The sequence below is a fragment of the Anas platyrhynchos genome, chromosome 11 (genome assembly GCF_047663525.1).
Source record: "Anas platyrhynchos isolate ZD024472 breed Pekin duck chromosome 11, IASCAAS_PekinDuck_T2T, whole genome shotgun sequence".
Taxonomy (NCBI): domain Eukaryota; kingdom Metazoa; phylum Chordata; class Aves; order Anseriformes; family Anatidae; genus Anas; species Anas platyrhynchos.
In genome coordinates this window covers 12,297,786-12,318,928 of record NC_092597.1, presented here as the reverse complement: position 1 = coordinate 12,318,928, position 21,143 = coordinate 12,297,786, and the positions used below count along the sequence as shown (strand labels likewise).

The 21,143-nt window shown below is 62.1% G+C and overlaps 1 protein-coding gene across 5 annotated transcripts in view; it reads left to right on the top strand.

Moving 5' to 3' along the window:
- LINGO1 (leucine rich repeat and Ig domain containing 1) overlaps positions 1-20,935 on the top strand; it is a 115,729-nt gene extending 94,794 nt beyond the window's left edge. For 3 of the 5 annotated variants that reach the window (XM_038184908.2, XM_038184910.2, XM_027465653.3), the window contains one exon: positions 18,661-20,935. In XM_038184908.2, the coding sequence (XP_038040836.1) occupies positions 18,661-20,514 (1,854 nt within the window). In that variant the 3' untranslated portion in view covers positions 20,515-20,935. Of the gene's footprint in view, positions 1-6,912; positions 7,338-7,533; positions 7,776-18,660 lie in introns of those variants that run through there. The other 2 variants (XM_038184909.2, XM_027465650.3) reach the window with 2 other exon arrangements.
- Positions 20,936-21,143: the final 208 nt, after the last annotated feature.

Below are 21,143 nucleotides of genomic sequence, written 5' to 3'. Positions count from 1 at the left end.
CTCTAACAGAGGGGAGTAATGATGTGTTTCAAGGCAGAGATGGTATCATTCATAAAGCCCGTGCTGCTTAATTACTTCGGCACCATTTAAGAGAGGAATGATTTCCCAGCCAGTTTCTGGTTTGTTTTCCCTCTGTCCTGCTGCATCTCAGCAGGGCTCCTGCTGCTTGCCAGACCCCGTGGCACCCCTGCCTGCAACCACAGCTCGGGGCCAGCTGCCAGCCCGGGGACCCGCTGGCCATCGCTGCCACCACATGCGGGTCCCCCGGGGGTGCCCCAGCAGCTGGGGGTGCGGCGTTCCCATGGCGTGGGGAAGATGTGATGCTGTGTGGTGTGAAGGACACCATGTCCACTGGGCACACACCTGCCCTGCCCTGCCTGGGGGCTCTGTGGGGTCACCAGCACCTTTTTGAGCTGGTACATCACCGCCTTTGTGCCCCACGGCAGCCGCACACCCCTGCCTGCTGCCCCCATGTCCCCTCCTGGCTCCCCAGGACTGGGGGTGCTCCGGAGGTCCCTTCCGACCTCAGCCATTCCGTGGTTCTTGTTTTGGCCAAAACAGCTCCCCACAGGCCTCACAAAGTCCCCCCGAGGAGGAGAAGAGCATTTCACATGGCTTTAACCAGCTGCACCTTGCGGTGCTTTCCTTTCACCTGTCACATCTAGCCTGACGTTATTTGGGTGGGCACAGAAGGGTGAGAGTTTGGAGAGACAAAATGGTGCTTTATTCTTTTTTTATTTTTTTTTTTTATTTTTTTGCATTCATGAGGGATTTCAAGCGACACACGCACAATAATGTATCACCCAGCCCGAGTGAAGCTTGAATGGTTTAAAAATACGCTCCTGAACTTTCCACCCCTGCTCGCGCACAGGCATCCTCCCTTTGGGGTCTGCACTTTGGCAAGAACAAGCAAGGAGTTAAGCAGCTCGGCAAGGCGAGCTATTTATGGATGTTGCAAGCTCCCAGCTCCTCTCCGATACCCCATGCAATCCTTTAATTAGCTGCAGTTGTTTCATGCTGCGTCTCACCGCGCGCTCTCGGGGGGAAACCGCTGGGGCTCTGCCAGCCGGGGGGGGAGCAGGGCGGGGAGGGGGGCACGGTGCCGGTACAGCTCAGCAGAATTTGGGATGCCATCGGGTGGCTTGTTGGAGGCTGGGGGCATGGCCACGAGGCCTTCTGGGCCAGTGCTCCCAGAGCTACGTGCCCACGGGAGGAGGCGGTGGCAGGTTGGCAGGTTCAGTGCTCCGTGTCACCAACCCCTCGTGGTGACATCCAGCCCTGAAAACGCCCACCACGCCACGGGAGAGAGAGGGTGGAAGCAGGAGGAGAAACGTCTCCCCGTCAGCTCTCATGGGGTTGCCCCCAGCTGGCGCTGCTTAGCTACAGCCCTGCCAGGTTGGGAGAAGAGAGCGGCCGATGCCACGGCTCTGCACCGATTCCTGCTCCCCTGGCAAGCCTGCCCAGCTCCAGGGTAACGCAGGAGCAACCCCACTGGCATCCCTAAACCCCAGTGAGGGTGGTGCTCCAGGATCGTAAGAATATTGGTTAAGCCTCTAATAGTCTTAGGGTAAGGCTGATAAACAAGAAGAGAAGTGAGAATAATCTCCAGCTCCCAGAGCTTGTGTGCCTGTTAATGAAAGCAGCTCTCTGAGCATCCCCGTACATCTCATCCTCACCCCACCTCCCTGGGCGCTTTACACCCCTGGGGCCAAGCCTGGCATCTGTACCCCATGCTCTGGGACCGGTAAGAGCTGGGGACTGGATACACTGGTCCCAAAAAACTTGCTCGTTGGAACTTGGAGTTTCCCTCACTCCGGCTTTGCGCATTTGCACCTCGCACCCCTGCCTTGCCTGGCCTGGCCCTGTCTTGGCACCAGGGCTCCTGCAGCCATCCGCCGTGCTCCCGGAGCCCATCGGGAGGGCAGGGAGGCTGCGGCCAAGCCCTGGCACGGTCCCTGCGGGCAGCACGCGTCCTCCTCCATCTGCCGCGGCAGCCGGAGGCACGGGCAGCCCTGCTGCGTGCACCTGGGCTCGGGGAGCCAGCCCGCCTGCCTCCGCCTGGGCCCCTTCCCTTCCCCGTGGGGGGAGCGGGGCCGTGCTGCCAAGACCCCTCCGCAGCATCCCCAAAATCCGCGTGCTCTCGGTGGGGATCTCAAACAGGCTGAGCCCTGCCAGCAAAGGCAGAGCTATCCCTGAGGCTGTCCTGGCACCGGCGGGTCCACGCTGGGCACCGGCCCCGTAACACAGGGTCGGGGACAGGGACACCCCACACCTGCTTCCATAGCAAGGATTGGGTTCGTTATTGGTGTTAATTGCTTGATGCTTGCACTGTGTTTCCTACCCTGCAAAGGCTGAGTCAAAACCCAGCGCCCCGAGGCACCGCCTCTATTAAACCGATGTTCATTAGAGCCGACTTCGCGCTACCTCATTAGGCTTCTGTAATTGAAGGAGTTAATTGATTATCAATACTTCCAGTTCCCTCTTCCCATGCCTGCGAGGCCATGCCGGGTCTTCTCCGGGGTCCCCCGTTCCTCACAGGGCTCTGCCTCACCTCGCTGCCACCAGCACGGGGCGGCTCAGGGAACATCGCGGTGCCACGTAGCGGTGCCAGCAGCACCCTGACCGTCCTCCTCGGGGCCCTTTGCTTGCAGCACCTTCCCCCTGATCCTGTGCTGGCTGTTTAAAACCCTTCCCGCAGCTCCCCTCTCTGCCTTTTAATGCATATGCATTACAGCTGGGGAGGGCGCGCATGGGGGCTCAGCCCCCGAGCGGGTGCGAACGCGGAGCCTCCGAGCCAGCTGCTCCCCAGCCCAGCTCACCGTGCCCGGTGGCACAGGGCTGAGGGCACCGGCTGGGGGGGCACAGTCTTTAGGGGCACAGACTTTGGGGGGGCCCCGGCTGCGTGGGGGTGGCCGTGGTGGCAGTGGCGTGGGCCGCTCGCTCGCTGCTTTTCCTGTGCGCGGGCACCGTGCCCGGCTCCCTCGCGCCGCCACGTGCTGCCTGACTCAGCCACGCGCCTGCTGCTTTTAGCCACGGCCTCCTAGCACCCTGCCTCGCTCAGCAAGGGGGCAGGGAGGTGTTCGGCTCCCCCCGTGCCGGCCCTACATCCCGCTCCCTGTGCTGGTGGTGCCCCTCAGTCCGTCGGCCTCGTGCCCGAGCTGGCTCTGCCGGCAGTGTGGCAGCCGGTGACAGCGAGAGGGAAGTGTCGCTCACCACCTTCGTTAGTTTTAACTAACAAGCTGTTTATCGGAGTGACATGACACCTGCTTTCCTCTTTATAAATTCAATAATTTATGAAAGGTATTAACGGCAAGGCGGCCTCCCGGATGAGGGCTGTGATGCGTGCGCCCTGGGTGCTAGCCAACCGGGACAGCGAGCCGCGCTCGAGCAATGCACGCAGGTATTTACCCGCTCCCTCTATAAATTATTAAGGGGCTTTTTGCACGTAATTACGCCAGCTTTAATGTTTCTCACTCCCTGCTTTTAATCCCTTTTGGAAGGCGGCCAGTCCATTCTGAGGGAGCCGAGCACACAGCGAGCTGCTCCGAGGGTCGCCGCCGACCAGCGGCACCAGCACAGTCCCAGCCCGCGCGGCACCGCTGCAGCCAGGGCTCCCCGCACGCCCAGCAGGGGAGGGAGAAGCAAAAGGCGCCAGCCCCGGGGTCGGGGCCAGGGCTTGGCCCCGTGGTGGCCGTGGGAAAGTGCGAAGCAGGCTTCAGTGTTTTAATTGCTCTCCAACTGTGCATGTAAATCAATGATACACAGGTGTAATTGGGCGTGCAAATGTCACCAGGCAGCTGTTTACATGTGCGGCGTGCATTAGGGGAGCGTGGATGTGTGCAAAGGAACGCCGAATGTCCCTAATGCCAACGCTGCCGGGGGGCTCCGGGTGCTGGGTGCCTCCGCTTCTGGGGCTCTGGCTGCCCCTCGCCCTGCCCCTGCCCTCCCTCCCCTGCCCCAGCCCCCAGCAGCGCTCAGCCCCCTCCCCAGCTGCCCAGCATCGCCCACACGGCCCCGTCCTGGCTGCACCGTGCCCGCCTGTGCCTGGCACACCGAGCAGGGCCGAGCCCCGAGCAGGCACGGAGGTGAGGAGCCTCCTTCACCCCCTCCAAGCACCCTGACCCCGCTCTGCCAGCAGCCAGCCATTTGTGAGTCAGCCCAGCGGGACCTCCCTCACCCCCCCCCCCCACAGTCCTCCTCATCCGGCACGGACTTTTCTCTTTTGGCACGGCTCTGATGTCCTCTGTGGTCTGCCAGCCCTCTCTCCTTTGTGCAGGGATCTTTAATCATGGCTTTGTCCCATTGTGCAGCTCCTATTCTTACGCCAGGCTGTTAAAAAGCTGTCACTGTCATAACTTCCTTGTCCCAGAAATTATCTTTCATCTCCTGGATGCGGGCTACAATAGCCGCTGAGATGCTTGGTATTATTAATACCTCCTGGATGTGTGTCAATGAGCTTAGGGATGTAACGGAGCCTTTTCCACGGCGCCTTGGGGCTGCTGGGCAGGGCCGCAGGCTGTCGGGCACTCGAGCCAGGCTCACCTCAGGGCATGTGGCCTCTCTCTCGGGCCTCCCAGCGAGGCTGCTCGTGGGGACAGCGGTGACGTTGGGTGCCTCCCAGTGCTGCCACCCTGAGCAGGCAGCTGCCGGCCGGAGGACTTTTGGTACAGCTGCCTCCTTGTGCTCCGAATCAATCAGCTGGCCAGGGCAAGGAGCGGTACAAGGCAGTACAGAGAGAAACCATGATGATAATACTTGATAACGATCCTCAGTTTTGCTCGGGAGCAGGCGCACGCCGCAGAATTTGGACTCCCTCCAGCTGATAATGAGAAGCCACTGGACTGACTCAGCCCGCTGCGAGGTGGCAGCAGCACACATCCAGATGGCCGCGGGGACGGGGGAGCAGGCACATCCTGCCGTGCCCCTTCAGCCCACCGCCCCCCACGCACCCCGAAATGTCACCGCCTGCAGGGAAGCAGGCTCCCGAGACCTGCCAGCAGGCTTTTCCCCTGCCCGTACCCACAGGGCTGGGTGCTCGCAGCCACCCTTGGGCACGAGACACCTGGCTTGCCTTCCCCTCCGTGTCCCGAGCAGCCAGGAGGCTACAGCAGCCTTCTCCAGGGCTACTTCGTGCCGGGTGGGGTTGAGGAGCTGTTTGCCATCCGGGCTTGTGAGAAATGCAGGTCTCTGTCCCTGCGGGTGGAGGGAGGAGGCTGGAGGGGCAGGCAGCAGATCTGGCGTTCCCAGAGCCGCTGCTGGCAGCACTTCAAGGTGTGGTACCTCCTATCTCAGCCTGGCATTTGCACGTATTTTCTCAGCTCAGCTTGTTACGACAAAAGTGTGAAAATTTGAAAAGAAAGGGAACTATAAGAATAATGGCAGTAATTAAAACCCATCTCCCTCCTGCCAGCTCAGCCCTTTCCCAACCTTCTGTGGGATTCCTGGGCACGGGTGCCCAAACCAGGTGGGGTGCTGCTGGGGGGCATCAGAGCTCGCCCCAGGCGGCCCCCTGGCAGGGCAGCCCCGAGTCCTGCTGCCCGGGCAGGGGCTCGCAGCCCCTTGCAGGGGGGAGGCCGGCGCAGCTCCCAGCCCCCTGCCAGCAGCAGGAACCATCTGCGGCCCGTCCTCACCCGGGTGATCGCAGTGCCAAGGAGCTGGAGCATCTGTGCGAGGGGCGAGCCCCCCGCAGATGGATGCCCAAATGTTCTCCGGAGTTGTGAGGGGAAAAGCGGCTCAGGGCTCCTGCACCGAGACCCCCGTGGTCCCTCGCCACCACGCCGGGGTGGGGACGGCTGCCGAAAGATGGTCTTGGGAGGCCCCCTGCTTCCCGGCAGCGAATAGCAGGGCTCTCACCCAGCCCTGCCTGCACGCCACGCTCGCCGGGCCTTTTTGGAAACCCAGGCTGGGTTTCCTGGATGGCAGGAGCAGGGCACACACACCGGCAGCGAGTGGGCAGCAGCGTGCGGGAGCGGAGCCGGTGCTGCGGGAGGAGTGATTCAGCCCTCAGCTGGAGAGCTCCCGGTGCCCAGCCTTTGTTCATCCCCAAGCTGGCGGGTGCCGAGCAGGAGGATGGCTGCGACCTCCCCTGTGGGCTCCGGGGAGGCTCACGCTGCCCGGGGTTTGCTCCCAGCCCGGGGTTTGCTCGGGGTGGCCGCTGGGGCCCCGTGCCCCATGGTGGGCACAGCTCAGGCGGGAGAGGCCAAGGAGGGATGGAGGCTGCCCGGGGTGGTGTCTGCACGGGAGTCTCCACCCCTGGGCTTGTTAGACGGCTCGTGGAGGAAGGCCAAGCCGTCCTCTTCCTCAAAAGCTCCCACTGGCTGGGAGAGGCGGCCAAGGGAAGGCTCACGGGGCTGCTGTGGGGACGTGGAGCCTCAGCCCGTGCCAACGCACCAGCCTCGCTGCTGGCTCCCCGTGCGGCTCCCCGACCCGCCTTGCCAGCAGCTCTGTAGGGCCAGCAGGAGCGGGACGGAGCGGGAAGCACCCCGGAGCCCCATTGAAAGGGAGCAGGAGGGGAAAGTGCACAGGAGAAGCGAAGTTTGTGCCCATTTCTGCCAGAGAAACCAGCCTCCGATGGGAGAGCCGGCAGTGGGCAAAGCTCCCGAGGGTGTCGGGGAAATCAGCCCTGGGTGCGATGGGGCCGGTTCGGGATGCTCTGAACTGGGACCCTTGGGGTCAGCAGCGCTCAGACCCGCCCCGGGGCCCCCCCGTGCCCCGCAGCCCTCACCCCACGGAGCACGGGGAGCGCCGTGAAGGCTGGGGGGGCAGAAAGCCGCGATGGGCAGCACCGGGACGGCCCTCCCCGTGTCCGGGGCGCATCCCCGCGCCTCTCCCCCCCTCTCCCCGAAGCGCAGCGAGGCTGCGGGAGGAGGGGACTGGAGGCAGCTCCCGGCCCCGCACCGCCCCGCTCCGCTCCCCCCGGCGGCTCCTCCCGGAGGGGAGGCGGGGGCCGGCAGCCGGGGCTGCCTCGCAGCCGGGCTCCCCGCAGCAGCCTCGGCCGGCGGCAGCGCACCCGGGCCATGCCGCCCCGCAGCACCGCCGCCTCCCCCGGCCTCCGGCCGCCGGGCTCGGAGGGGAGGCCGCCGGCCCCCGGGGGTCCCTAGGGCGGCCCCGGAGCGGCCAGCGGGAGCCGGGGGGGGCCGGGAGCCGGGCGGACCCCGGGAGCGCCTCCGCCGCCCGTGCGCCTCCTGCCCGTGCCGGCGCTGCGGAGAGGGGGAGCTGCGTTACTGCAGGTGGAGGCTGTGGCGGAGGAGGAGGAGGAGGAGGAGGAGGAGGTGGGGGGGGGCCGGGGGAGATGCCATTTCGGACCGAAGGAGACCGGCGGCGAGGATGAGATGCAGGTAAGAGGGATGGGGAGGCCGCCCGGGGGGGGCCGGCGGCGCGGCTCGGCTCGGCCCCTGCTTCCCCCCGGCCCCGCGCCCTGCCCCGGCCACCCGGGGCTGCCTCGCCCTGCGCCGCATCCTCCTGCTGAGGCAGCCTCCTCCTCCTCCTCCTCTTCCTCCTCCCCCTGCTCTTCTCCCTCCTCCTCCCCGCTAGCCGAGCGGATCCCGTATTCAGCTGGGGCACGGCGCTGCCTGCCAGGGCTCCCCGGAGCCCCCCCAGCAGGGCCGGCGAGGTTGATGCCGGAGGAGGCTGCCCCTCTGCCGGGCACCCCGCGCACCCGGGCACCGAGGGCTTCACCCGGGCAGGGCGAGCTCCCAGCCCCCAGCCGGCAGCCATGGGGGGCAGTTCGGCCAAGGGGGGCCGCCCCCCGCCGGCACCAGCCCCCCAGCCTGCAGGTAGGTGAGCCGGGCAGCTGGGTGGACGATGGACCCCTAGGATTTTGGGGGAGCCGCTGAGGGACCCCCCCCTCCCCGTCTGGGCTCAGCCCCCGGCACGGGAAAATGGGAGGGGAGGCAGCGAGGGGCTGCCAGCAGGGGTTGTGCCCGGCAGAAGAAGAAGGGGTTGATGTTGGAGGGGCTTCTCGGGGCAGGAGGGGTTGGGAGGATGGCAGGGAGCCTGCTGGCCGGCCGGGGAGCCCTCCCGGGCAGCGCTTGTTGCTCCTGCTGCTGCCTTGAGGGTGTGGGGATTTTCACCTTGCGCCTTGGCAGTGGGCACAGCCCGGAGCGAAGGGCAGGGGCGCGCGGTGCTCCAGGTGCCGGGGTTGCCCCTGCCGGGGCTGTGGAAGTGATTTCCAGCGGGAGGGAGGCTCGGCGAGGGCGGGCGTGAGCCTGGGCACCCACGGTCATCGCTCACCCCTCGCCCTGGTGCGTGCCGGATTGTGGAGCCGGGGCTCGGCCAGCCCTGCCCGGTGGTGCCCAGCCACACCAGACCCCGTCCCCGCTGCTCCCCGGGGCCACAGGACTGGGGGCAAAGCACCCTGGGCAGCCCCTCTGAGCAGATCTGCTCCTTTCCCTTCCTCCCTCCATCTCCCCCTGCTCTGCAGCACCTCGGCGTGGGCTCTGATGTCCCTTCCTCGCGTCCCAGCCTTAACCCTCAGCTCCCCGTGCCGCCGCCTCGAGCAGCGCCGAGCTGACCTTCACACCCGCCTGCGCGCCCCCAGGGCTGCCCACCCCAAAGGCTGCCCCCAGCCCCGTGTCACTGCTCAGCCCCACACCTCAGCATCCTCTGTCCCCGGCTTCAAACCTCTCCTGCCCCTCTCCCAGGTGCAAATGTCCAGCACCGCCCCGAGCCTGCCCCAAATGCCCCGAGCCTGCCCCAAATGCCCCGAGCCTGCCCCAAATGCCCCGAGCCTGCCCCGTGCAGGGAGCCCTGCTCAGCCCCTGCCCGTCCCAGCAGCAGGAGCTGCCTGGGCTGGCTCTGCCTCCTCGCCTCCTGCTCCTGGCTCCTGCCTGGGGCGCTCAGCCGGCAGCGTGGTGCCACGGCAAGCAGTGGGCTCGGTGCTCTGAGCTTAGCGAGAGCGGAGAGCGAGGCTGAGAGAGAAACGCATCCCAGGGCTGAGCATCCGTGCCTTTCCACAGGCATGCTGGGGCCATTTTCCCCGTAACCAGGCCTCCTCTCCTCTCCTCTCCTCTCCTCTCCTCTCCTCTCCTCTCCTCTCCTCTCCTCTCCTCTCCTCTCCTCTCCTCTCCTCTCCTCTCCTCTCCTCTCCTCTCCTCTCCTCTCCTCTCCTCTCCTCTCCTCTCCTCTCCTCTCCTCTCCTCTCCTCTCCTCTCCTCTCCTCTCCTCTCCTCTCCTCTCCTCTCCTCTCCTCTCCTCTCCTCTCCTCTCCTCTCCTCTCCGGGGACTCAGACCCGCCGAACCTTTTTTTTTGGGGATTAATCTGTCAGCGGATGGCTGCACTTCAGTAACACCGTACCGTGCGGCAGTTATTCTACACCCCTAACGCAATTACTCCGCGATACCTCTAATTACCACTGTTTCATATCACTGGCAGGTTCACAGCATGACTGAACGACTTATTATTCTTTTAGTTTCCTACTTAATACAGTCCCGTAATGACGCCGGAGTTTACCCTGCTCGATGCGCGTAACAAGTGTAAAATCCTGTAACTTGAGCTGCAATTTCAGGGCTTGATAAATCACTTTATAATAACGCCACGATTACGGTGTAATTATCGTGTAATTACAGCCGCCGCCTTGTGAAGCACACACCGGCGCCTGTCGTGGCTCGGGGAGGGTTAGGGGACCCTGCCGGGTGCCGTGGCAGTGCCTGGGGTGGACGGGAGGTGACAGCCCCGGGGGGCAGCACTGTCGGGCTGGGGAGGGTGGGTTTGCCAGGGGCACGTCTCTGTGAGGGTGCTGGTGGGGAGTGTGACTGTGCCACCCCTTCTGGGACCCCGCCGGGGTGGAAATTCCTGAAGAGAGGCTTTTCTGTGTCACCTGTGGGAGCCACTGTCCCTGGGGCACCGGAGCCCGGCCGCTCCTCGTCCCCATTTGGCTTGTGGCCCGTGGGGAGTTTGCTCGGGCACTGCTGGCACTGGGGAAGGTCAGCGGAGCTGGGGCTTGGTCACGTTGGATCCTTCCAGGCTGGTGTGGGCTCGGTGTCCCCACCTGTCCCTTTGGGCACGGTGGCTGTGCCGTGGACCAGAGGTAGATGGCCTTGGCTTGGAGCACCACGTGCGGCCACAGGGGGCTCACGGGGAGCGGAGGCAAGGAGCCTCCTGCCAAAGGCAAAGCTGAGAGCCAGGGTCTGGCCTTGCCTCGTGTTAGGCTGAGTGGTTGCCAGGGTGTGTGGGGACAGAGGCCGTGCGGGGCAGAGCCTCCAGAGCTTGGAGAGCCTCGCTCCTTGGAGAGCCTCACCCCTTGGAGAGCCTCGCTCCTCGGTGTCCCTGGGCTGGGGCACCGCGCAGTGCCCCCAAGCTCCTCCAAATCCGCCCGATCCCCGTTCTGTGCCCACCCATCCCCTCACCCGGCGCGGTGGGAGGAGGGCACAGGTCAAGGTGTGCAGCTCCCGGAGGGCTGGGTACATCCAGTGCCCTGGGTCGGAGGCTGTCCTCCCTTGTCTGTCGGGAAGCAGAGGGACCGGGGTTTGTCCTAGCACGAGCAGAAATGGCTCTTGGTGGGAGAAGAGCCAGCACAGCCTGTCAGCCACGGGGGGAGGCTGGGAGGAGGGAGAAGAGGGCTACGAATGCTTAACTCAAATCAAACAACCCAAGAAAAATAAAGGGAGAAAGCAACTGGAGGTCATGGCCTCAATTTTCTTCCAAGTCAATTTTCCGCCCCCCCCCCTCCCCCTCTCTCCACCTGGGGGAGGAAAAATTGGAGCTTGTGGAGGGGAATGGCTGCACGGAGAGATTTTTCCGTGCCTCTGCCACGTGTCCCCGCTCCCTGTGACCCCGCTGTGCCGGCTGCGTGGAGCTGCACCCACTGTGCCCCTGTTCTCCCCAGGCATTCCCTCTGCCACCTGACGGTCCCGTGGGACGCCTGTGTCATGGCAAGGGCTGCCCCATGAAGCTCCGTGTCCCTCGTCACAGGGCCAGGGTTGGTGTCCCGAGCTGGGGACAGCACCGAGGGTGAGCCAAAGCACCTTGGCGCCTCGGTTCCTTTCCTCCCCTGCCGCCCTGCATTGCTCTTGGCTGTCTCGGTAGCACCCACCGTTATTGGCTTTTTTTTCATCATTTCCGTTCCGTTTCTTCATCAGAATGCAAAACGTTAAATATCGCTCTTGTAATTACGGTTAATTTCATAACCAGCACCTTAATTGGATTGGTCTCCGATGGGGAATTCGCGCAGGAGGGAGAAGCAGAAATATTTTGACGTGCTCCCATCCTCCGGCTCATTGTTGAGATCGGAGGCGCCGGGTGCGAGATGGGGAAGGACGGGCGCAGGCCTTGGAGGCACGCGGGGGGCACCAAGCAAAGTCTGAGCACGTTTGGAGCCCCCGCTGGGCCGGGGCCTCCCTTCTGGCCTCACCTGGGCACACCTCCGTCCCTCGGGCACCCCAACCCGTCCCTTCCCCAACACCCCCAGGGCTGGGGCAGCCCCGAGGAGCCCACCGGGGTTATGTGGAGGAGCTGAGCTCCAGCCTCGGATGTGCTGCAAAGAAATATGTGCCACCGGAGCCAGGCGAAGGGCAGGAGGCAGGGCCTCGGCGCCGAGCTGCCTGGGGAGCCCCTCGGAGCCGCCGCTGCCCTGGGCTCGAGCTCCGGTTTGCTCCGGGGAGCCGGGGATTGCGCTGCCATTAGGTGCTGCCATTAAACTGCCGTGTGCTCGGCTGCTGCTCCTTTTCAATGGGAAACGATGCAGAGGCTGAACCGAAATGGAAACCCTGGCCTTGTGTTTCCGATTTAATTTCTAGGCACCGTGTGGCCACGTGATTACTTTTGTTCTCGCATGCAGCCCCGCGTGCAGTCTCTGTGTTATTATCATCACCACGGGGAGAAGGAGGAAGGGGCGGAAAGCATCTCTTGCAGCTCAAGGAAAACAAAACAAAACAACCCCAAAGCAGCCGAGGGCAGCGGGGGGGCACCCCGTCACCATGGTGGGTCGCTCCTTTTGCTCCGTGCCCACAAGGCCAGGGACTGGTGAGGTTCCCCGTGGCACAGCGGAGGCTGCAGGAAGCCTTGCAGCCCTCATTAAAGGCATTAAACCCACTGGGTTTTTTGCCCTGCTGCAGCTGCTGTGCAGCCACGGGGCTGTGCTGCGTGCCTTGCACCGAGCCCTTCCCTTTAGGACGGAGCTGATCCCCCCTGCCCGGCATCCCAAAGCACCCGGGGCTGGCATTGCACGGCGCAGCATCCACAGGCAGAGCCAGCGGACTCGAGACAGCTTCACCAGTGAAACTGAAATGTTGGATTTCCTGCAATCGCCCTAAAAATAACCTGGGGTTCTCCTTTCAACCAGCATTTTCCTTCTTGCTCGGAGCAGAGGTCTGGGTGCGTTGCTGTGACCCCGGAGCTTTGTGTGCGCCCCTGTACCTGGGAAGGACGCGTCTGTGGGGCTGGCAGCACCTGCAGCCCAAATCCCAGCCCCGCTGTACACCTCGGTGCCCGTGTGTGGACCCAGCCCTCATCCCGGGCTGGCGGGTGCTGCTGGCCACTCGCCCGCCCGCGGCACCGCTGACTGCAGGACCGGTGGGCTCAGCCGCGGCTCAGCGCTGTTTGTTTTTATCTAATCTATTTTATTGTTGAATGAAACAATAACAACAAACGGAGGCCCTGAAGACAAGCCATAAATAATGCAAAAATCAAACAAGCAAGAACGGGGGAAAGAAGAAAAGAATTATACGTGTAAAACCAGCACAGAGAAAGCCGGGCTGGAAGAGGAATCTTCTCGCCACGCTCGCCATCGCTCAGGCTTGCTTTTGCTCCCTTTTTTCTCCGCTTCTCTCTGGAAATTCCTGCGGCGCTACATTTGTTACTGTGTGAACGAAGCCAGAATAAGGGAGAGAGGCAGAGATGCAGCTTGTGGGAAGGGGCCTGGGCAGGAGGTGGATGGAGAGGACCGGGGCTTTCGGCTCTCGCAGTGCAGCCGTGCCCCTGCCCACGTGTGCCCTCGTTGCGCCGTGCCGCTCATCCTGCTTGTCACAGAGCGAGCTTCCCCAGGCTCCTCCGCGGTCAGCCGGAAGGCTTTGAGGCCACTTATTTTAGGCAACGCTGTAAAAATATCAGGGCCAGTCCTACACGGAGGTAAAGCAGCAGGTTTCCCGGGAGTCAAAGGAGCTGCGGGGTTTGTGTCCTCTGAAGTCCTCCGGCTATTATCCGAAAGGTTCCCAGGGAACGGCACGGTGCTCCACATCGACCTGTTTTTAGGATATTGCGCTGGCTGCCGGGGTATTTTAGGGCTGAGGCGTGGGAACAGAAGCGGTGCCGTAGGTACAGGCTGACCTTAAATGAATCACGGAACGGATGTGCCTGCAGCCTCCGGCAGCAGCAGCGCCGCGTGGTGCCCGGGCTCGGGATGCGCTCCCCGCTCCCCGCTCCCCGGTTGCTGCAGCCGCGCAGCGCTTGGCCCCTCAGCCCCAGCTTTCCTCCCCCAAGCAGGGGCACGGTGGCAGGGTGAGGAGCTGGTGGCTGAGCAGGACCTCCAGCCCCAAAGCCACCAGCATGGCCCTGCTCCTTGGAGTGCTCCTGGGCTGCGTGGGAAGCGTTTGGGTGCTGCTGGGGCCTGTTCCTGGGAAAGCCAAGCCTCGTGGGGGCGGCTCCTGGGGCTGCACTGGGAGGAGACGGTGGGCTTGTCTCCACGGGATCGGGAGCAGGATGGTGGCCTGGGCTCCAGCAGCTGCTGACCCCGCTGTCCCCAGAAGGGCCTTTGCACGCTGAGGCGGAGCACGGGAGATGCCTTCACAATGTCACCGTGACCCTGGCACCGCTCCCAGAAGATGCTCTCTTGTTGACCTTTCCTTCACCTCTCCAGTTTCCATAATCCTAGGAAAACGCTGCCTTCTTTCCATCCTTCTTTCACGGCCACGTGCAGGGATGAAAGAACACCCACAGAGACGCTTGTGCTGCGCTGGATCCCCCCTGCCCCGTGCTCCCTCGTCACTCCGGTACTCACTGAGCTGGCTGCCTTCAGCTGAGCCCCAAAACACCCTGGTGACCTGATATCTGCAGAGAGCGGCCTCTCAGCGAGGAGATTTGCTGAAATAAAGCAAAAAGAAAAGGAGAAGCCCCATTCAGCCAGCTGCTGCACGTCCTTCCCAGCTGGCCGCAGCCACGCACCATCCTCCTGCCGACCCAGGCTGAAGCACGCAGAGCAGGAGACCCGAGGCTGGCCCTCAGGAGATGCTCCCCCAGCAAACGCAGCGCTCCGGCACCTGCCTGCCATGGGAAGCCTTTAACCAGCGACCCACAAGCAGGGGAGCGTGGCTGGCTCGCAGCCCGTGCTCCCTGGAGCTCTGCACCCTTCCCGTCCGCATTTATCTCCTGCTAGCTCAGGGCTTTGCACCCCCAGACGTCCACAGCTGCCTTCGCAATTACTTATTGATCCCTTGTCAGGATGTTTTCTTTGCTGATGGGTCACTGAAGCGTGGGCAGCCAAAGAGAGAGAGAGAAAAGGCCTTTAAAAATGAGGGAGCAGAGGTGTGAGCGGGGGTGAGCAGCTCTGGCACGGCTGCGATTGCAGCCAGGCAGCCTCAGCAAAATCTGCCCTGGGCTTCGGTGTCCTGCAGAGATGCCTGGGATCTCCTTCCCACCGCCCTGCCCCAGTAACAGGCCTGAAAACCTTTCCCCAGGCTGGCTTTGGGCCATCGCTGTATGTCCCCCAAGGATTCGCATCTGTGGAGCCCTGCAGATCCAGGCCCAGCAGCTGGCTGGGGCAAAACCACCCCCTTGGTCCCTCAGCCCACCACAGATCTCTTCTCCACCTCGGCCTTCCCCGCACATCCCCGGCTTTTCTGCCCTTTGCCTTGATGGGTCCCTCACCTCACCCCCCCATGGTACTGGGGCCCCTGAATTTTGGGTGGCAGAGCCACATTTTGGGTGGCAGAGCCATCGCCGTAAGGGCCCTCCTTTGCGCGGCCGCCCCGCGGGCTGGGTGCCAGCCAGGCGGGCAGTGCCGGAAGGGGATTTGCATCTTGAATCCTTCTTGGTGCTCATTTACAGCCTCTTTGGTGCTCATTTACAGCCTCGGAGCAACTGCCGCAGCGGATCGGGTTGCAGCACACCTATTCCAGGCTCCGTCTCGGAGCAGCTGAAAGCAGATACTTGGGCAGGCCGAGCACCGTGCCCCGTGCTCGCGTCCCCCCGACGCACCGGGGGCCCTGCACCTGGCTCCAGCCCCTGCCCCGCTCCCACCCCTCTCCCCACACTTTGTGTGGCCCCTGCAGGAGCTGGGGTCAGGCCGGGACAGGGGCACCGCCTCCGTGCCCTTCGTTAGCAACCCAACCCCTAACGAAGGCAGCTTCCCATCGCTCCAGTGTCCTGGGGCAGGCTCTGCCCCCATCCTGGCAACCTCCAGGAGCGAAGGGAAGGGGCACGGAGCTACAGGGAGCCTCGTAGGGTCCCTAAGCCAGCAGGACTGGGGAGCCCCCAGGCTCAGCACCGTGCTCTGCCTGATGGGGCTTGCTTTAGGGTCTCCCCCTGGTTCCTTTCTGCCCATGTGTAGGGAGAGGGAAGCCAGCCCTCGGTGCCGTGGGGTCTGGCCCTGCATCCCCTGGCCTTCCCGGCACCAGGAGGGGTGCAGCTGGTGCCAGAACCTGTGCTGAGTGGGGAAAGAGCAGGAGGGAAGGGTGGGGAGGAGGGAGAGAGAAGAAAAAAGGCCTGCAAATGCACGCTGGACGCAGAGGGAATGATGGAGCGAGGCGGAAATAGGCACGAACGTGTTTGGCAAATTAAAGCCTCTCCCTTTGTTTTGCTGCTTTGCAGATAGCTACAGGAACACTTAGTGCGGAGCCCGGGGTCTGGATAAGCAACTCTTTTAGCAGCAGGAAAGGTTGTTAAATATTTATTTGTAAACCTGGAGTCTTTATCTCTAAAATGTAGTCAAGTTCAATAAAATTTGATTTAGCTGGAGCGGCTTAGAGGCGAGCACGGGCTCTAAGGCTTTGTGGAAAGCCGGTGGTACGGAGACAGGGTGAGCTGGGGGCTGCCTGTGCCCGTACCGTGCCCGTGCAGCATCCCGCTGGTGCCGGGACCACCCCACAGCACCACGGCTCGGTCAGGGTGGGCGCACGGCCCCCGGCTCAGCTCTGCCTCTCAGAGCCCCGCAGGGCCCCGGGGCTTGGCCTTGTTTCGTCCTCAATCACCTCCCGTCGCCCGCTGCTCTCCAAAGCATCTGGTTGAAGGGTGAGCGTCCCCGCGCGGTGATTTATGGCGGCCAGGTGGGCTTAGCGCTGACGCGGGGATTTTTGCTGTCACCGCGGTGAGCACCGGGCACCCTGCAGGGTGCCTGGGGGTGGCGGAGGGCACTGCCAGCCCCTCGGGGCAGGAGGGACCCCACAGCCTCAGGGGCAGCCCCGCTGCTGTCCTGGGCTCCCTCCGGCACCGTCCTCGGTTGGGCAGGGTCCCAGGGCAGCGTCGCTGCTCCCAGCGGGTCCTGCCACGTGTAGCACCGAGGCAGCGCAGCCCCGGCGTGCCCGACTGCTGCCCTCGTGCAGAATTTGGAGCCCTGATCTGCAGACAACAGGGTGGTGAGGGTGGGCACCCGCTGCCGTGGCTCTGGGCAGATTTTCCTTTGGTTTGCACGGATCCAGTTGTTGCCTAACACCAGCGAGGCCAGCGGCTGCTCCTTTCTTATCGATTCTTTTTTATTTGTTTATTTATGCGAGAAATGAGAGCCACATCCACGCCAGAGGGCTGCAGCTCTCCCCAGCCTGTCCTGGCCTCTGTAGCACAGCCATCAGGCCTGATCCTGACCAGGGCTGGCACCCTGAGCAGGGGGCTCAGCAGCTCCGGGGGCAGGCAGGGTTCATGGTCTGCCTCAGAGCAAATGTGGGAGGCTTCACATTTCACAAAGCCCGTGCCGAGGCTCCATCTCCACCACCTCCCTGTACCCTGCAGGCGGTCGTGGGCTTCTCCTGCCTGCCGACACCAAGCCCTTGCCCCAGCGTTGGCCTCGTGAACATGCCCGAACCCACTCAGGGAAGCCGGGGCCAGCCCTGCCCTGGTCTGAGCCCAGCTGGTGCTGCTGAGTGTGCCTGGCCACCAAAACCCAGCGATTTATCAGTTGTTTTTGACGGGCGCCTCTTGCCAGCCACCACTGAAGCCTCTGGAACACCCAGGGGGATACAGGAGGGCTTCAAAGCTCTCCTTAGCCCAGAATTTTTCAGGATTTATTCCTCGTCTTTCTCCCCCAGCGCTCACTGACTCTGGCCATTAAGATTTCAGCTGCTTTTGTCAGGAACTGCATTCATCACAGATTTAAATTTAGCTGAGCACTACTAACATGTGAAGGGTGTCTAGACTTTAATTCCATGCAGGTGGGGTTGTCTAGTCGTTAACAACCTGACGACTGCACTTCATTCATCAGCTGCTTGCCCAGCATCCACTGGCACTGGCATCCCAGCGGCAGCCAGGCCAGCAGTGCTTCGGGCTCGGCTCGGCACAACGCGTCCATTCGGTGCCCCCCAGCCAGAGCAGTGTGCGGGGGGTTTAGGAGCAGGGTCAGAGCTGGTGCAATTCACCCCGTGGCCAAGCAGCCCCGCTGATTTACGTGCACTGCGCCCTCTTCCCTGCCCTGGGGGGGAGGCACAAGTTGGCCTGGGGCAGATCTGGGAGGGGGTCATGCCGGGGGGGCTGCAGGAGGGCCCCGGCTCCCCTGTGCCCAGCAGGACCCCACGCGTGGCTGCACCCGAGGGCAGAGGAGAGATTTCAGCAAAGCGTGCCCAGATAGGGCCGGCTGCCAGCCCGATGAGCTCAAGTCTTTGCAGCCTGTGTGTAATTAAGCCCCGTGGCCTGTGTTTTGTTTTGCAAGCAGTTGTTTTGCTTTCTTTGATGGCTTTCTCAGCACGCCTGCGAGCAGCGGGAATTGGTTTTGGAGACGCAGCAGCCAGGGCGGGCTGCGGGCACGAAGCGGAGCCGCCAGCACCGCACTGCCCGGGGGGACCCCTGGCAGGAGCCCTTTGCTCAGTGCCAGCAGTGCTGCCACCTCGCCCAGCACTTGTCCCCAGCGTGTCCCAGCCCCAGCCCCAGGCCAGGAGGCACCGCGATGGTCACAGCAGCCCCTCTGCATCCCATACTCAGCTCTGTGGCCGCCTGGTGTGCCAAGGGCTGGCGGGTTCCAGCGCCACATGCGCGGAAACCTTGATGGCCTTTCCAACATCTTTGCTCCTGGCTCCTTGCAAAGAAACACTGATTTCTTTGAGGGAGAAAAGTGCTGGAGTCCAGGGGTGTGGCACACAGCGGCCCCTTGTATAGGGGTGCACAAAGCGTGCCCAGGACCCCGAGGTGTGGTGCAAGACGGCCCCGTATTAGGGGCGCGTTTCCCGTGCCCACGTACTGTGACCTGAGGTCCCCTTTTTGTACACATGCTGACAGCGTGCACGAGTCCTGCACACGGTCACACCCCCCCTTGGCTCACTATGGCACGTTAGGCTTTGGGTGGCTTTTTTGGTTCATTTTTATTTCTGAAGTGGAAGCGGGGGAGGGCCCACTGCCCACCCTGCAGTTCCGCCCCCCCGCAGGCCTCTCGCCCCATCTCACCGCACGTCTGTGGATCTGGTGTATCAGATGTGCCCCCCGAGCTCTGCTCTCGCCAGGTGATGTTGGCTCTAGCGCCTTTTGCCGTGCTTCCGCTGACCGATCGCTCACATCCAGCTTTGCTCTCTCTCTCCCGTTGCCTGCAGGTGAGCGATAGGATGGTAGCTGGGGAGGCGAGTATGCGCAGCCCAATCCTGGCCTGCTGGCAGCCAATTCTCCTCCTGATGCTGGGATCCATCCTGTCCGGTTCTGCCACAGGCTGCCCGCCGCGCTGCGAGTGCTCTGCCCAGGAGCGTGCTGTCCTGTGCCACAGGAAGCGATTCATGGTCGTCCCCGAGGGGATCCCAACCGAGACCAGGCTGCTGGACTTGGGCAAGAACCGCATCAAGACCCTCAACCAGGATGAATTTGCCAACTACCCTCACCTGGAGGAGCTGGAGCTCAACGAGAACATTATCAGTGCCATTGAACCTGGGGCTTTCAACAACCTCTTCAACCTCAGGACGCTGGGGCTCAGGAGTAACAGACTCAAGCTGATCCCCTTGGGGGTATTTACTGGACTCAGCAACCTTACCAAGCTAGACATTAGTGAGAACAAAATTGTCATCCTCCTGGACTACATGTTCCAGGACTTGTACAACCTGAAGTCTTTGGAGGTGGGGGACAACGACCTTGTCTACATCTCCCACCGGGCCTTCAGCGGCCTCAACAGCCTGGAGCAGCTGACCCTGGAGAAATGCAACCTGACCTCCATCCCCACAGAGGCCCTGTCTCACCTGCACGGCTTGATTGTGCTGCGGCTGCGCCACCTGAACATCAACGCCATCCGGGATTACTCCTTCAAGAGGCTGTACCGGCTTAAGGTGCTCGAGATCTCCCACTGGCCCTACCTGGACACCATGACGTCCAACTGCCTCTATGGGTTGAACTTGACCTCCTTGTCCATCACCCACTGCAACCTGACGTCCATCCCCTACGTGTCGGTGAGGCACTTGGTTTACCTCCGCTTCCTGAACCTCTCCTACAACCCCATCGTCACCATCGAGGGCTCCATGCTCCACGACCTGCTGAGGCTGCAGGAGATCCAGCTGGTGGGAGGGCAGCTCACCATGGTCGAGCCCTTTGCCTTCCGCGGCCTCAACCACCTGCGCATCCTGAACGTGTCGGGGAACTTGCTGACCACGCTGGAGGAGTCGGCCTTCCACTCGGTGGGCAACCTGGAGACCCTCATCCTCGACAACAACCCCTTGGCCTGCGACTGCCGGCTGCTGTGGGTTTTCCGACGGCGATGGAGGCTGAACTTCAACAAGCAGCAGCCCACCTGCGCGACCCCCGAGTTCGTCCAGGGCAAGGAGTTCAAAGACTTCCCCGACGTCCTCCTGCCCAACTACTTCACCTGCCGCCGAGCCCGGATACGAGACCGTAAACCTCAGCAGATCTTCGTGGACGAAGGCCACACGGTGCATTTCGTCTGTCGGGCGGATGGGGACCCACCGCCCACCATCATGTGGCTCTCCCCCCGCAAGCACCTCATCTCCACCAAAACCAACGGGCGGCTCACTGTCTTCCCTGATGGCACGCTGGAGGTGCGCTACGCCCAGATCCAGGACAACGGCACCTACCTATGCATCGCCAGCAACGCGGGTGGCAACGACACCATGCTGGCCCACCTGCACGTGCGCAGCTACTCCCCAGACTGGCCCCACCAACCCAACAAGACCTTCGCGTTCATCTCCAACCAGCCCAACGAGAGCGATGCCAACAGCACACGTGCCACCGTGCCTTTCCCCTTTGACATCAAGACTCTCATCATCGCCACCACCATGGGCTTCATTTCTTTCCTGGGCGTCGTGCTCTTCTGTCTGGTGCTCCTCTTCTTGTGGAGCCGGGGAAAAGGCAACACCAAGCACAACATTGAAATCGAGTACGTGCCACGCAAGTCTGACGCGGGCATCAGCTCTGCTGATGCACCGCGCAAGTTCAATATGAAAATGATTTAACCAGGCAACAATTTGCAAATAATTTTTTTTTTTAAAAAAAAAGAACCTATGGACAAATAAAAAATAATTAAAAAAAACATTGGTACAAACATACCGACCTCTCTCCTTCACAACGTCCTCTGTCCCAGTCCAAACCCACTGCACCCGCACTGTCACCACCTCTTTCTCCTCCTCTTCTTCTTTATACCAGGAAAACATTCAGCCGATATCTTCAGGACTCCTGTGTTTGTAAAGACTTTGTCTGATGGACTCTGGTGTCAGATATAACTCCAAGAGGGAAAAACAACAGGGGGGGAAAGAAAGAAAAAAAAAAAAGAAATAAAATCAATAAAAAGTTACAAACTTTCTTCTGTAACTTTGATTTCAATAATTATGGATTTTTATGAAAACTTGAAATAATAAAAAAACCCTATTTCCTATAGATAGTTGGAATGCAAAATCTTGACTTCTTGATCTGTCCAGCTCTGTATCACTGGCGAGTTCTCCGTTCCTGCCCTCTGACGCTCTCGCCTCGGAGGTACTTCCCAGCCATCTCGCTACGAGATGAGGACTTTTCCTGAGGACTAGCTGTATTTTTCCAGCCGATTCCCCAAACGCCCACCTCTGTGGTGAGCTCAGCCCTCAAACCT